Raw genomic sequence first — 17,013 nt, 5'->3', positions numbered from 1 at the left:
TTGTATCCTGAAGGCGGTGCCATGTATCAGGATGACAGTGCACCAGTACACACAGCAAGACTGGTGAAAGATTGGTTTGATGAACATGAAAGTGAAGTTGAACATCTCCCATGGCCTGCACAGTCACCAGATCTAAATATTATTGAGCCACTTTGGGGTGTTTTGGAGGAGAGAGTCAGGAAACGTTTTCCTCCACCAGCATCACGTAGTGACCTGGCCACTATCCTGCAAGAAGAATGGCTTAAAATCCCTCTGACCACTGTGCAGGACGTGTATATGTCAGTCCCAAGACGAATTGATGCTGTACTGGCCGCAAAAGGAGGCCCTACACCGTACTAATAAATGATTGTGGTCTAAAACCGGGTGTTTCAGATTCATTGTCCAACCCCTGTATATATATATATATATATATATATATATATATAAATAAATGCCAAAATCTATGAAAAGCAGAGATAAAACTTTAATCTGGTACCTTGACTGTCGATATTGGACCTGTAATACTTGAGATATACGAATTAATCTTAATAATAAACAGGTAATAATATCAAATTTATTTTATTCCTGACTTCTTACCTTGTCAGTAGAGCAGCCCCATCTAGAAAACCAGACAAAACTGGCTCCATCCATCTCTGTAACCTTGGCAACATTTCTCCTAACAGCAGTTTTTCATGCAGTTGTTATGAAAATTCAGTTTGGAAAAGTAAAAGGTAAAGTAAGTAAAACATAATTTTCTTAAATATATTATTGAAGTAAATATAATAAGACAAAAAAAAGTTCATGATCCTTATCTTTCAATGGAGTACCTTAATCTCAAACCTTGATGTAAAATAGATGACTCTCTCCTATTATGTGGCTAAAGAATACCACACATACACTCCTTTAGACTATTGATATAAAAAGCATTAAAAGAACTTTCATGTAACTTCCACCTAGAACGTTTCAGACTAACATTAGGAGAACTTTTATCAAGGTCAAATAAAGTTTACAAAATGTTCCATTGATGTCACTGTAAGAATGCTTGCTTCTAACATTAGGAGAACATTCACATAAACGTTAACCAAAATTGTGGGGACATTCCCTGTTAGCTGGGAAGGTAGTGAAGCAAGTTGCAACTTCGCTTGTTGTCACTGTATCCCACAAACAATGTGGGGACTGCAATTTCTAAAGCCGTACTCAAAACAGGCGCTTTCATACACTGTTAATAACAAACCCAGGCAAAGCCCAAGTATTCTGTCATGCCATCCCTGAGCCACAGTTGTCGTTTTGTCCTTTGTTTCACTCTTACTTACAGAGGTTCCTCTTCATGTTGATCTGATGACAGTTTCTCTTCTAGCAGATGAGAGTCCCTCTTCAATGAGAAACTAAATGATTTATATTAATTTTATGAACACTGATGTTTAACAGGATAGCCATCTTAGTCAGCTGGAATGATAAGCAGCGACGGTAAAGCATCCGACAATCAAACTATTTAAAAAATGAAGACGCCAAAAACAAAATCTCCACAGTCAACGTCTAATCACATTTATCTATGAACTGTGAGAGTTTTTGCAAATTGCTAAATGAAATGGGGGCAGTGGGAGATGGATAAATGAGTGTGAAGACACTTTGTAAAGTTCTACCAGAAGATCCAAGTATATTTTTTTGAACTTGAAATGATTTTTTCTGCTACATGAAAAAACCAAGAATGCCATATTGTGTCAGGAAGGTGTAAAACTAGTGTTGACTTCATGCATTACACATAAACACACTGTAACGGGTAGTGTATGCTATAAAAGTCTGTATGGTTTTATAATCTAACAGTCTGAACACCAGGAAGTTAACCTATGCAAATTAGGAGCTGGGATACACAAACACAACTTTGCATCCGTGTGTCACAGCAGCCTGTTAATGTTTATGAAACAGTCTATTATCCACTTTAACTCTAGGGTGAACTATTTTTAAAGATACAGGAAAGATGTTTTACATTTGAAATCCACTGAAATGACTGATATCTTAAGTAAATTACTGCCATCAATCTATAAACAATCAAAGCAGCTCTTAATGTGCATCAGTCTGCGTCTATTGTTTGTAAAAGTATTATTTCAGTGTGGTATTTCACTGAGCAGGATTTATGATTTGTAAGTTATTTCCTTTAAACAATAGCATACACTTTCAAATCAAGTTCTATGCTTGTTTTTTTTTGTGTAAACTCCCTGAAACTGCAACTAAAAGCCACACACGGTATATACCCAATTCTACAATAAATAACCAGCATGAACAGACTAGGATATCCCCAGATAAACAACCTGATGCAGTTATGTTATTCCTCACTGTTTCAGACAGGTACCACTATCATTTTTTCAACATGTAGATTTGTGCTAAGCCAAAAAACCAAATCCACTCTATCATTGCTCTGGAGCTACAACAGTGCATCAGACGCCAAAATCAAAACATTACACTTCGTTGCAGTCAGTCTTTTTAGGCTTTATATGATGGGGTGCATTAATATATGCTTGTTTGTTTGTTTGTTTGTTTGTTTGTTGTTTTTTTTTGTGTGAAATAAACTGACATGATGGGGTTGTAATCAGGTAACTTCAGCTGAACAGTACATATCTAACAGAAGGCGGTGGCAGCAACATTTCAAAAGCAGTGTATGCTACAGGGTTAAAATACACAGATTTACCAAAAAAAAAACAAAAAAAACCCTGCTTTGTGAAATACCCCCAGCTTTCATACCAATATCCAAAATTCCAAAATAAAATGTCAAGGAAGATACAATAAACAAAACAAAAATCCTTTTAGAGGTGTGATTGTACACTGAGGTTTGTATTTGTGAATATTTTATATAATAAAACACAGTTTTAATAAAGCAGAGTTTGCATGAAAAAAAAAACTTCATTAAATGTTTTTCCCATGGCTGCTTTTTACAATAACTTGAAAATGCTCAGATTTATTCAAATATTTTTACTGAGGCCAAATTTATTGGATTTGCCAGAGCATATCCAAGACCAGCTTCTTTAGGATAAATGTAGCATACAAATAACAAACTGTTGATATCCCACCAAGTAACATTTGGAGCAAATGAAAAATGGTTATAAAATTATTTTTTGGCTAAACCACCCCAAAACAATTTTCACCCTGTGATTTCAATTAATGTGTATGGATAATTGATTTCATAAACTGTCCAATTTCCCAAAACATACTGATAATCACAAAACTGCAGAGCTTATCTTTGTAGTGATCTTTCCAATCCTTATTGGTTGGGCAACTATATCTTGTTAACACTGAACAGCCGAGGAGACTCAGAAAAGGACTCTCAGTTCTGGAGTATAACTAATGAACTCAGTCCATTTATCTCTTATCTCTAAAATCCCAGCGAATATAAACCTGCCCACTGTCTTGATGTTTGTTCTGACTGAAGTAAGAGTAAAGTTGTTAGTGTTGCTGGCAAATGGCTACCAGTGAGGACTCCCGGAATGATACAGGAAAGGTTTGATGATGGAAGAATGTTGTCCTAGGCTTGTATTTACAACGGCACATGACTGAAAAGGTATGAGACTGATTCACCATTGTGGGTTCTCCGAATGGCCTCTGCCAAAATCATTGAAATATCGATGACCTGGGGAAAAAAAATTGCAGATGGTCAGACTTGTAATATTCTTTGGGACAGCCCTTAAAAAACAACAATCACTCATCAATGGCCATTGATGCCATACGAATCAAAGCTAATTCAGTAATGAATTGTATAAGATCTGCATCTGATTTAAGTATTAAAAATATATATTTATTCATATGTGCAACGTTTGTGTCTGTATTTGTCCTCTCCAGTGGAAAATGTTTTTTTTTTTTACCTGAACATGTCAGTGTGGTGTTGTTTGTAAGCTAGAAGACATGTCATGCACAAAATATTCCACACTTCAACATTAAACATGCAGTGTTCCAATGAAAGTCTCTAAAGGGCACATTCAGATACCCAGTGTTTCTTGTGTCATACACCTATGATCTTACAGGGTGGGGCTTTTGAGCTACAAGTGAAGGGCAAAGGGTAAATGAAGCGAGGGTGTCGGGGACAAGTTGCATATTCAGATATGTACTGAATAAAGGTGAATGTATAGGTTTATAATTTTGCACGGTATACTAGAAAAGTATCTCAATACTTTGTCTTTAAAAACGGTACAATACGCCATATAATGAGTACCAGTAAAATAAGAGTGGTATTTCCAAAGAGTGCCACAGGGGGGCAGTGTACACCCGCAGCGCTTTGCCTCCTCTCCCTCTCAATGATTTTGCCGCTAGTTTTAGTGACTTTTCAGAACTTCTAGATGAGGTCACGCCCCTCGCTGCCGTTGTATGCTTTGCTGAATCTGTGTGCTTTTAGGTCCTTTACATCTTTATTTGCTGCAGAAAACATGGAAATGTCTTTTTTAATTCATCCGAGAACTTACATTTACGTTTCGGCATAGCTGCTCGAGATGAGGGTAGGGTACATGAGCTTTGCCTGACGTAAACAAGGACTACTGAGGTGCAGACTGACCAATTAAATGTTTACAGAGAAGGTTCTCGACCAATAACGGTAGCTCTACAGTCAGACCGTCCAATCAGAAGATTTTAGGCTACGTCACCACGCCCCCTTCTCACTCAAGCGAACCAATCGGAGTAGGGGAGGGCGGGACTAGTTTGTGAATGAAACGCTTCTCGAAGTTCTATGTAAACTCTAGAAAAACAAAATCCCGGACGTTTGTGAAATTCCTCCAGGATATTTTTTTAAGTCTGAAAAAGAGGACATGTTGGCGTAAAAGAGGATGTCTTGTCACCATAATTTAAGCCACTTTTAAGGTTTTAACTGACGGAGAGGGACATTAGGAGTTGGGGTAATAACCCCAAGATGCCCCTGCTACCAAAAAAAAAGTACACCATAAAGTAAGTCCATGATTCATAATGTGTATATAATAACTAAGCTAATTTATGTGGGCTGTGATTACCTGAATTTTGGGGCACTGTTTCATCTTTTCCTCCTGAGGAATGGTGTTTGTGACCACCACAGCCTCAAATGGGGCATTGTTGATGCGTGAGATGGCAGGTCCAGAGAAGATGCCGTGGGTGAGGATAGCATAGACTTTTATTGCCCCAGCAGAGATCAGCCTGATAAAACAAATGCACACAATGACATAATGAAGGATGAGGAGCTAGCAGAAATGAAAGAGAGGACCTGATGAAAACTCTGAGCCACTACAGCAAGCACATATTACTCCATGTAAAAACTGTTTTTCAGTTTCTCTAACCTTTAAGAGCAAAGAGTTAGATTTGTACATTGCTAGGGAAACATTACACATAAATAAATAAATAAATAATCATAATTTTAAAAAAATTATAAAAATCACCAGGAGTCTCCCTCCAAATGATCCAGACATCAGATTGCTAAAAGGGTGATTCATTTGAGACTTGTGTGGATTTCTGAGTGCATTTGCATTACACAGCATGGACTGGGGTTTCAACTTACTTATCAGCGGCGTGGCATATAGTTCCACATGTATCTGCCATGTCATCTACAAGGATGGCCACACGGTCTTTTACATCTCCCACCAGGACCATGCGGTCCACCTCATTGGCCTTCTTACGCTCTTTATGGATGAGTGCGAACTCAACATTGAGTCGGTCAGCAATGGAAGTCACCCTGTTAACCACAGTTAAAGTGTGGGCAATCGTTATAAATATATACAGCTCCATTTATAAAACTACAGGATTCACATTAGCAGTGTGTTTATTAGTAAAGTAGTGAAGACCGACACAGAGTCAACACAGAGACCGGGTGTGACTGAGACAGAAGACAAGACAGAGAGCAGAGGTCAACTGGATGCTTAGTATGAATTTACAAACACCAACGTAGCAAGACAATTCTTGCCAGCCCTATAGTCAACACATTTACCTTTTAGCACCGCCTGCATCGGGGGAGACTATAATGCAATTTTTCCACTCTGGAATGTTCTCTCTAATCCACTGGAGGACCGCGGGTTCTGCGTACAGGTTGTCCACAGCAATGTCAAAAAAGCCCTGGAGGGGAGTCAGTACAATGCATCAATCAGAACACCACACTGTTAATTTAGTCTTGATGTGAGCGGTGCAACAAGGAAAAAAATTAAAGGCAGTGGCAGAACGAGGACTTACCTGGATCTGTGAAGCGTGGAGGTCCATAGTGATTATGTGGTCTGCTCCAGCGACTGACAGCATGTTTGCAACCAGCTTAGCAGAAATGGGTGCACGACTCTGAGCAGGAAACACATTTACATTGTTTGGGCTGAAGTGCAGAGCAAGAGTGAATTATAAGAACCAAACACTAGTTTAACATTGCTGCATTTTTGCTTTAGTTCACAGTAAGTCACTTTAATAAACACCTGGATTTATTTTGTGTGGGTTAAGAATAGTTTTGTAGGTGTACATGTTGCTCCCGTACTATGCTTTAAAAAAAGAAAAGCACATTTTGGACATTAAACACCAAAATGAGCTTTACCTAAGTAAATATACATATTGCTCAATTCTCCAATGCAATGTTTGCCTACAACAACAAAATCTACGTCATGAGTTTACCCTAGCTGCTGTATCGAGTTTGGGCAGAAGGAGGAGGTCAAGTTGCACTAAGAGTATAGATGAATTCTTTTAATCTCTCAAACTTTGACCTTTATGTTCAATCTCAACATGAAACTGTTCACCAGTTCACCACTGAAGCTCTTGAAGACTATGCAACTACAATTTCTCTGGAAGTCACTTTTTCACTACAGGATGGCAAACGATTAAATAATTAATACTATGGTTAGTTTGTTATATATTTTTTAATTATTTGCACTGGTGCACTTCATATACAAGTGAATCAAATGTCAAATGGTAATTTGAGAAACGCCATTAACATATATAAACTTCTAATTTTATTCAGAATATTTGAGCCATTATTATGGAGTTAATTCAGTGGCAAAACTTTTAAATGAACTATTTTTTTTTCCTTTTCATCTTAGAAAAAAAAACATTCAGATCGTATAAATCTCTTCCTTTTAGTAAGTGGTATCAATGATCAATGATCAGCTGAGTTGTGACACCACAAAATCTGCATTACAGGAGAAAATTGTACACCAGAGCACCACGTTAAATTAAATGTACGAATGGTGCTACTTCTGTGACTGAAGGCAAAGCAAATTCCACAATGTCTGCTCAGATACTGCCGAGATACCCCTCATTGTCTGTCCAGACAACCCTATATAGTCTGCTGATATACCCAAGTCTCTGCCAAGATACCCCCCACATTGTCTTCCCAGATATGCCTTAAGATAATATCTGTGTAGATATTCTTCAAGGTCTGATGTTATACTCCACAATGTCAGCTAATGTCTGTCCCAAAATGCCTACAGAGATAGCGTTTCCCTTTTCATTTTTTTTTAAATGTGTATTGCTAATGTGAGGCACCAGCATAGGGCCTGACTAACTGCAAAATCTTTAGGAACTAATGATATTGGTCTTAAAAGTGTTAAGAATTTCCTATAACAGATATATAACAGCCAATACAATTTTATTTCTTTATTTCTTTCCAAATCTGAGTGTAACAATTTGTAATCCATTTTCAGATATGTGACATGTCATTTGTCAAATTTCTTTGAATTAAAATTATATTTTTGCTTAATTCATACACAGTCTGAAACTGCTCATCCAGTTCATGTTTGGAATAGGTCCGGAGCCTACCTGGAATCACTGGGTGCAAATCAGGAACACACCCGAGACAGGACGCCAGTCTATCACAGGGCAACACCCACGCAACAAGTCTTTTTGCACAATTAAATTGTTATTATGTCAACAACGTCTTTCAGAGTGGTTTGAAATGTGGGTTGAAGTCTAGAGAAACCTGCAGAGTCAGTGGTGATGATGGGAGCTAGAACTTAAATGTCTCTAAAAGCTCCCTCATTTAATTTGACCATGAAATGCATGGAGGTAATTGTATGGTAAAATGTAACTAAAGAATTTTTTCATGTTTATCACCGTTTTACTGTTATGAGCATTTGTCATGATGATTGCAAAACAATCCCCTAATGGTTTTGTATAGTAAATAAAAGGCTATATTTGCTTTGAAGACACAGCTGTCCCTAGTTTCCTTTTCTATTATTGTACAGTAACATCACCTACAGGGTACTACCTCATGATAAACAACTCAGAGTGCCTTTGTCAGCAACTGAATTACTCAAAGTGAATCATTAGTGCTCCTTGGCCCTCAACATTTTTCTGTTTGTTGTCTCAGGTACAATCCATTTTTAAATATATTACTGGTAATGTATTCATGGTACTTTTACCAACGTAGTAAATCTTTGGACCTTTAATAATGTATGGTTATACTGGACAGTCTTTGTAATATTGCTTTTGCATGAGCATCACCCTCTTCTGAAACAGTATTTTTAGACCTTGGGACCATACATGCTCTTGCTGTTTTAGGGGTTCACATGATTTCTGACCTTGTCCTTCTTGTCCTGTCGGGCATACGGGAAACAGGGAATGACGGCAGTGACGCGGGATGAGGAGGCGATCTTGCAGGCGTTGATCATAATCAGCAGCTCCATCAGGTTGTCGTTGATCTCTCCACAGCCACTCTGCACTATGTACACATCCTCCCCTCGTACACTCTCACCTATCTCCACACTGCAGGGGATGATATGGTTTATAGCATTATTATAATTATGAACATTAACTTGATGGATATACCTCTTAGGCAGCCTTGTTTAAAATGTCCTTTCTTTGAAGTAAGCATGTCTTTGCCATAAAACACTATACAATTAGGATAAACACCAAAGTACAGAAAACTCATGGCAAATAAGCATAGTTTTCCTAAGCACAGCCATTTTGTATAAGAGCAAACATCACTCCACGTTCTACTTAATGGATTCAAGACCAGAAAAGGGTGCCACAAATTCTTTAGATAAGATCACTTTTCTTTTGGTCTTCTCCCTCTCGGTGTCATGTGATTGGACAGAAGAAGAAAAAAATAAATAGCCTCTGTTATCCAAGCAAAAGGGTCCGAGGCCAATCAATTAGGAGTAATATGGGACACCATACTCCACATGTGAATGAAAAGAATGAGACAGCTCAGCACAGAGAGGCTGAGCTGCTGGTGCTGGGTCTAAGGATTTGAAAGTTTTTCAGCTGTAAGTGACTGTAGTATCGCTCCTATACGAGTGGTCTAATTAAAAACAATGATCAAAAAAAAGTTGACAAGGCACTTTAACATTTTTACAGGCTTCTCAGTCATCTAAAACTATGAATACAGTGATACACAATATTCTAACATTGTACCAATGATAACTGTGATCATCAGAAAAGTCATATTTCCCAATGCCACTGTAAAGATGTGACCAACATGTATGAAATGTTTGTAACCATTTAACAAACCTCTGCACACTGATATTCCCCTATGAACCTGGAAATCATCCTAAAAGATATTATCCCAGTTTTTCATAAGTTCTGCCTAGATAAATTGTTGTGTAAAACCTAAAAATGTGCTTAAATACATTAAAAAATTCACAATAAAACCTCTCATTACTTAAATATTAACTTTAAAAGATAATTAAAAATAATATTCATAAACTATAGGTTAATGTAATGAGTAATGTAATGCATTTCTGGAAAATGTGAACATCATTTGGGGCTTTTCATCAGTCAATAAAATGTAAAAAGCAGGTGGCTTTATACAACACAATTCAACAACCAAACAAACATAAAACAAGGACTTATATTGTCTTTGTTGGGAAGCACTTAATAGCATTCTTTTGTGGAGCAGTTCATAAAATTCAGTGTGTAGCACTGTTTCCAAATATGTTTGTGAGTTAAGGACAAGCCAGTTCCAACAAGTGAATATCTAAAAACAACTATTAAACACATGTTCTATGATTTGATAACAGTATCAAGCTATTCAAACAACTGTGATTACAATTTTGGAGATATAATTTCTTAAGCTATAAATATAAACAAAAAGCTTTAAAGAATGTCAGAGTCATGTTTAAACTAATGGACTGGGGTCAGTAAGGCTTCACTACCTTGCAGTTCATGTGATAACAGTTATTGCATCATGCAGTGGTAAATGTAATTGGGTCAGACCTAGTGGACATGCCTTATAGGCTGAAGACTTACCTCAAAGGACACACAACAAACTGTAATTATTAAAATAAACAAAAAAACAGCAACATCTTTCATATACATGACGTATCTGTTCTGTCCACACAGGCTAGTGCTGGGTGATATGAGCGCAAATCAATATCACGATTAATTAAAGCTTGTTCCTCTCTTGTTTTCAGAGCACAGTTTATATTTGGTGTGTGATTGTGCTTTGGCTGAAACAGTTTTTTCTCAGCGTTTACATTTGACTTTTGTTCAATATCGTCTTAATTATAGTCAAAACACAGCACGTCTACACCACAGATGCTGCGTTTCCCTTTCGTACAAGCTGCTTGAGTCGCTCTGTCTGCTTTGGAGTTTAGGTTGCTTCCATGTGGCAGATAGGGGCAGAGTCACATGACTACAACTTGGTAGCATAGTTTTAAAGTACATGACAGTACATGAACACACAGTGGGGACACAACAGAAAGAAATTATCGATATAATCAATATACACAAGATTATGTCGATTAGAAGTTCTGAATGTCGATTTTGATTCATTTTATATTTATTGCCCAGCACTAACACAGGCTAACAATTGTTTCTGAGTGTACTGCATATTTTGTGAATCATGTCCCACAGTACACCAATGAACCTCTGGAATACTTTCTCACATTCCTAGTCAAGACTTATAGATGAATAAGCTCCCTAATCCAAATGTCAACAAGAACCCTGAATGAATAAACTGGATTGTTTATTTACCTATTCTCTCTTAAATCAGATGCTAGAAACACCTCAGGAGGATTTCACCTCATTTTGATGCCAATTTAATTTATATGAATCTATGCACACATAATGGTATCATGGTATAACGACAGGGTTATAAGATCAACAGTTTCTATAATTGCATGGTATTTGGAAAACGATCCCCAACCATGAAACCAGTCTACCTGTTAAGATGATTTTTATACAATATTTGGCAGTCCAATATTGCCAAATAGGCGTTATGTTATGCAAAGGTGACTTGTAAAGACACTGAATTAGTCTCTGACAGTTTAGTTATTTATTTATGTATTAATATTTTAGTAAGAAATACATGGTGATCTATACATCAATCTATACATTGCTTTACTTTTAAAAGTGACATTAACAAAAATGGAAAAAAGGATAATAACCTGATGCTGAAATATTTTATGGCAACCTGACATTGACAGACTATATGTTACACAGATGCTGATAAAATATAATTTACATAGCAGCTGATACTCTATATGGTAGGTATGGATGTTTAATTGCTACCTGGGGCTGACTGGCTACAAGTTATCCTGACGCTGATAGCTACATTTTATTCTAAGGTTGGCAAGCTGTTTGATAGGCTATACCTTATTTAGAATATTATTCTGAAGCCAATATGAAATACAGTAGGTTCACCGCTTTGGTAGATTGATGTTATTCATGTTGCTTATATGATTCTGCCTGGTGCTGAATATATGTAATATATGATGGGATTGTCAACTTGTTCAGAATGCACAATAAAATCAGAGTATTTTGTATTAAACTGTAGACAATTGCTATAAAAAATATCAACATGGCTTTAGACTTGACAGATTGGTAAAAGCAACATTTGACAAAGTAATTATTGCACCCCAATACAGCAGAATGTTTAAAGGCTAAGCACTAGCTATATGAAAGTGTCAAACAAATAAATACAGTGGAATTTGAGTTCCTAACATGTGTTTATTGATAATCAGAAAACATGTTATTTCTTACTAATTCAAGGAATAAGGTTTAAAAGACCGTTGGTACCCCCCCAAACGGTGTTCGGAAACTCTACTAGGCGTCTTGCCTGTGACGTAGATGGTGGACAACTCCAGAAGTTGCACTTAATTTAATGCAAAATGACAAAAAGGTGTGTTGTTTTTGGCTGCAATAATTCAATGTACAGTGGGACATCTGTGCACAAATGGCCCACAGATCCCAAAATATCCAGAAAATGGACTAAATTTGTCAACTTTAAACGGGCACTTTGGAAAGGACCATCTGCTCACTCCGTTATCTGTAGCTCATTTCACTGGCGCTTTTCCAACAATATGGGCATGTAAGGACACCAACGAAAGGTGTTCAGAAGCCTCTGTAACATGGAGGTAAACAGTGTAAGTACACTTACGGCGCCTGTTTTAGTTGGTGTTAGTTAACATTAGCTTGACTTGCTAAACTCGGTGGCTCAGATTATAATCGGCTACATTACGGAGGTTTATAGTGTCGGATGAATTCGAGTTCGACTTCGATCACATTTACAAGAATAACGGGACCTCTAAATTTGAGTTTAGCTTATTGCTAGGCTATTGTCATGAATAATGTTGGTTATTTAGCTATAGCTAGATACTGTCATAACAGTCAGTCATAACGGTGTTTTACCGCAGCGTTGTTCAGCTGTTGTCCACCAGTGACGTCACTGTTGCGTTCAATAATTTCCGTAGCGAGCTCAGGTTTTTCCGACAATTTAATAAAATTGTCAGTTTTAAAGCAAATTAAGCATACAATTTTCATTTTAATTCATACTTATTTATGTCAGTAACTAAAATAATGTGAAATATTCTTGGAGGGCCATTAAGTGGTGCTTAGTCTTTAAGTGAGATTGGATTAGTGCATCCGGTTTGTGAGTATACTGATTAAATGTATGATTACCTATGGGTATAATGATTAGGGTACACTGATATGTGGGCATTTCTTTATGGTAATAAACACCCATACTTATTAGCTGTATGATATTATATGTGTATAATGATTATCTTTATGGTAATACTGGTATAATGTTTAACTGTATGTTAACACACACTGATGAGCAGTATAGTAAATAACATGTATATCAATTGTCTGTGAAACGTTTGCGTGTTCTACCCATTGCTTTTTGTCCACTTTCCTTCCACAATCCAAAAACACATGTTGGGATGTCAGACTACGCAAACTAGTCCCCAGCTGTGTGTGTCATACCCTGATATGGACAGTCACCCCTCCCCAGGGTGTTTTCCTGCCTTTTGACCCTAATCAGTTTCAAGCAGTATCAGAGGATGAATGAATGAACATATTATTGTATGTGAGGTATAAATGTGTAATATATAGGCAGTTTGATTAGTTGTATAGTAGTTTACAGGTATTCTGACAATCTGTATTGGATTATGTGAGCTTCTGATTAAATGTCTTATATAAATGTATAATCAGAGATATGCTAATGTGTTGGTGTATCTATAGGCTGTATGGTAATGTATAAGAATTTTGATTGGCTTTGGAGTAATATACACGCGTTCTAATTGGCTGTAGGTTGACGTGTGTAGCTATTGAGTGTAATGGTGATGTTAATGTATACTGTTTGGCTTTAATGAAGTCTTCATCATTAATATTTAGTGCTACCTGTTTGTGTAGTTTTATATTTCCGAGCGGAATGTGAGCCAGCTCGTTGACTACATTAACAAATCTGGTCGAAATTGCACCTTTAGTAGCAGCCGACTAACGCTAGTTCCCGGTGGCTACCTGTCTCTCCGGTGTGGGGAGGTAACTTTGGAGCTCCGGGAGTTAGCTAAGTTAGCGGAATTTAGGAAAGAAAACCAGCTCAACACAGCGCCCTACCTTTAATGGCTCAGTGAAGGTTTAATTAGTTAAATTAAATAATTAGTGAAGGGTTGTGTGCCGCTTAAACATCAAAACATGGGAATCCTCACCATGTCTCCTGGTTGCTGAACTTCTTGGTGATGACTTTGCCGAGCTCCAATCCCAGGCGCTCGGCCACTTTGTGAGACAAGTCCCGGTGAGAGCTCCCGCTGAACAACACGATGTTAGGCATTACTGTAGCACGGTGAAAGAGAGAGGGAGAGAGAGAGAGAGAGGACACAGGAAAAGCTGCTCCTGTCCGAAGAGACAGAGAGGTTAGAGAGAAGTAAAACTGCAGCGCTGCATCATAATACAGAGACCCGCGAAAAGAGGAAATGACGACCGAGCCCGTCACTCCTAAAAGGAAAACATGGAGAAGGGAAAAGGCTGAAGAGCTGGGATGTCGTCCAAATTACTCGTCAGTCCCTACCTAGTGCACTACTTATGAAAGAAAATACCCGGTCTTCCAAACAAATACAGTATTTTCTTCCCATCTGTGACTCAAATACGTATACACAACACCGTACTGGACCAAATGTGAACAATCAGGGCGATCAATCCACAATTTCATCACTGAAATATTGCGGTTCCTAGGCACCAGGAAGCAATTTGAATCATTGTCCTCGTGTGAATGAGATAAATGTGCAATGCTAGGTTCATGAATCCATAGATATTATAGAGGTCCAAATGTTTATGCTTAAACCTGCTAACACTGCTTTTAAAGTAACTACAATTAGCCATAACTTTAAAATGACCCTATTTCTACATTTAGAATTACTTCCCAGAGGCCATAACCACCACAGAGCAGGTATATAGATAGCAGATATATTTGGGCAAAACCTATTTCAGTTTTGGTACTGGTTCAGTTACAGCATTGGAAATTGTGTGAGCTAGACATGTGCCAAATGTCATGACTTGGAGTATGACTTGGATTATGACGTGTTGTGTGGGCTGGACATGGGCCAACTGTCAGGAACCAGGCTTGACTTGGGTATAGCCCAAGTCATGTGTTGTGTGGGGCAAATGGTCGACATCTGGCAAATATAAGGTGGAGCTCTGGCTGAGTTGAGGTCGCCAGACTCATAATTCCAGGCCAAATGGGAGCCATAAGACAACTGCAGATGTGCCATATGTGAGCCTAATATTCTTTGCTAGCTGGGGTTTTTAAACAATGTGCAGGCTTACTGTCCACCCTTAAGACACACAGGCTACCTCGTTGGTCCACCTTGTAGACGTAAAATCAGAGACAGTAGTTCGTCTGTTGCTACACAGTATGTTGACTGGAACTGGGTTCTCTGAAGTTATGAAGATCTATTCAGTATTCCCCTTGATTTCAGAAGAAACATTGGAGTATAAGGCTACAAACCTTAGGTCATATTTTGACTAGCCTTCATTAGGTTACTAGATATAATAATGTGATATTCTTATTGGGCCTGCTACAGCCAGACTTAATTATGCAGTTATACTAACAGTCTGTATGATTTATTTCATCATCACATACCAATATACGTACTATATCCCCCCAACAGTGGTATCTTCCTTAACATTTTTGTAGTAAACAGATTATATTTAATCATATTTATTCTAGTAATAATAATAATAGTAAATCTTATATTAGCATAATTATCAGGTTTAAAACCATAACATACTGCTATATCATACATGCAATAAAAATAACAGGAATGTCTAATCATTTTAAAATAACTAGTTGTAATTTTTGTTAGTTTCAGGACAAATACTTGATTTATTGATCAAATAGAAACACTATTCATGATGAAATCATTTAAAAAATAATATTTATTTACATTTCTGTTATCTGCATTGAATATTGAAATATCATTCTTTCACTATCATGGGCCATTGCACATATATCAGATATATAATGTTTATGAAAATGTGCCTAGAACAACATGCCTAGAATCCAAAAGAACAACATACATTTCTGAATCCATATTTGGTTTGTTGATAGTTTCAGTAATTACAGGTGTATGCAAAAGTTTGGACACCCCTGGTCAAATCACACAGGGAACAGATGTGACAAGATGTGGCATTTTTCTGCAAATTGTTACACACAAATTCTATTTATTTGCTTTGGTTTAACATATTGTGGGGGGAAAAAACATAAAATATATAACGTGTAATAACTTTTCAACAGGACAAATTTTATCTTTTGTTCTGAAAATAAACTGTAATCACTCACAGCTGTATTCCTAGATGTGTTCTTTGCAGACGATGTGTACTGATCATCATATAACATACCATTTTAGCAGTGGTGCCCAAAATGTTGTGCACAGCTTTCACAATCATGAAATATATATTTACATAAAGGTTCCTTAAAACACTTTACCTTTAGTACAGTTGCATCCAGGTTGTGGCTCTTAACTTGATTTTTCATGGTGGGTAAAATGGCTGAAAACTTCCTTTCTCCTGTTTCTTAAATCTGAACTTTTATATTCTGTTTGTGGTCTGTCCTTATTAATGTACTAGGTCTGAAAACAACATTATTCAGGAATTTTCATATTTATTTTGACTTATTCTCAGTGTCCACTTAATAATGCACAACTCAGTGACAACGTTTTCATTTAGATGAAAATGTGTTAAAATCTAAGATGACAGTCTGGGAGTTATCTCTGTGTAAACTCCAAGCCTTGGGTAATAGTGCCAAAACAACAGAATTCTTTCTTTTCCCCAGCATGACAAATAGGTACATTGATCAAACATTCACAGACAAGGCTGTTGAGACGTGTCTAAGTAGTCGTTTAATCAGTCAGTGAATCAATAAGGCGGTCACAAATCCCCTTTGAATGCTTTATTGGATTTTTGTGATTCTGGAAGAAAATAAAAACTAAAAAGAATGACTGCAATTTTTTTTGCATCTGTTTAAATTATAATATGGAATGCTTGTTATGGTGGTCTGTAAAACATATATATTTTTTTACAAATAAGATCAGAAAACATGACCAACAAATGTCAAAAATACTAAGAAAATAGAAGCAGAATTAATATTATCAATTTAAACATAAAGGGTTAGATTCTTTGGAAATAAATAAATAAATATGGTGGGTTTTTTCAGTGTGATATTGATCTCAATATGCATGTAATTAATAAAATAATCTTAACACTTGAAGAAACTGCAATAAATAGCCATTTTTTTAAATACTGAGTGTTATAACTGTTTAATAAAGCCACCTAGTCTGATCTTATATTTTTAAACTGAGATGTGTGACAGCACAGCATCCTAAGATATTCAGATTAGATGAGGCA

At 36.9% G+C, this 17,013-nt stretch overlaps 1 protein-coding gene across 1 annotated transcript; it reads right to left on the bottom strand.

The window, feature by feature from the left end:
• Window positions 1–1,672: 1,672 nt before the first annotated feature.
• Window positions 1,673–14,092, bottom strand: LOC136686671 (ribose-phosphate pyrophosphokinase 2). The gene is made up of 7 exons (XM_066660588.1): window positions 13,821–14,092; window positions 8,469–8,652; window positions 6,148–6,246; window positions 5,909–6,033; window positions 5,483–5,656; window positions 4,965–5,124; window positions 1,673–3,601 (listed from the first exon to the last, which is right to left on the bottom strand). The coding sequence occupies exons 1-7, from the start codon at window positions 13,940–13,942 to the stop codon at window positions 3,509–3,511; spliced, it is 957 nt and encodes a 318-aa protein (XP_066516685.1). The 5' UTR covers window positions 13,943–14,092; the 3' UTR covers window positions 1,673–3,508.
• Between the last annotated feature and the right edge of the window lie 2,921 nt (window positions 14,093–17,013).

Source organism: Hoplias malabaricus, chromosome 2 (assembly GCF_029633855.1).
Source record: "Hoplias malabaricus isolate fHopMal1 chromosome 2, fHopMal1.hap1, whole genome shotgun sequence".
Taxonomy (NCBI): Eukaryota; Metazoa; Chordata; class Actinopteri; order Characiformes; family Erythrinidae; genus Hoplias; species Hoplias malabaricus.
This window is presented reverse-complemented; position numbering and strand designations above follow the sequence as displayed.

Excerpts from the sequence above, each read along its gene's own strand:
- LOC136686671 (XM_066660588.1), bottom strand. The coding sequence starts at position 13,942 with ATGCCTAACATCGTGTTGTTCAGCGGGAGCTCTCACCGGGACTTGTCT. Across the intron at positions 5,657-5,908 it reads GATGCAGGCGGTGCTAAAAG|GGTGACTTCCATTGCTGACC; the intron begins GTAAATGTGTTG and ends TGTGGTTAACAG. Across the intron at positions 5,125-5,482 it reads ATATGCCACGCCGCTGATAA|GCTGATCTCTGCTGGGGCAA; the intron begins GTAAGTTGAAAC and ends TTGTTTTATCAG.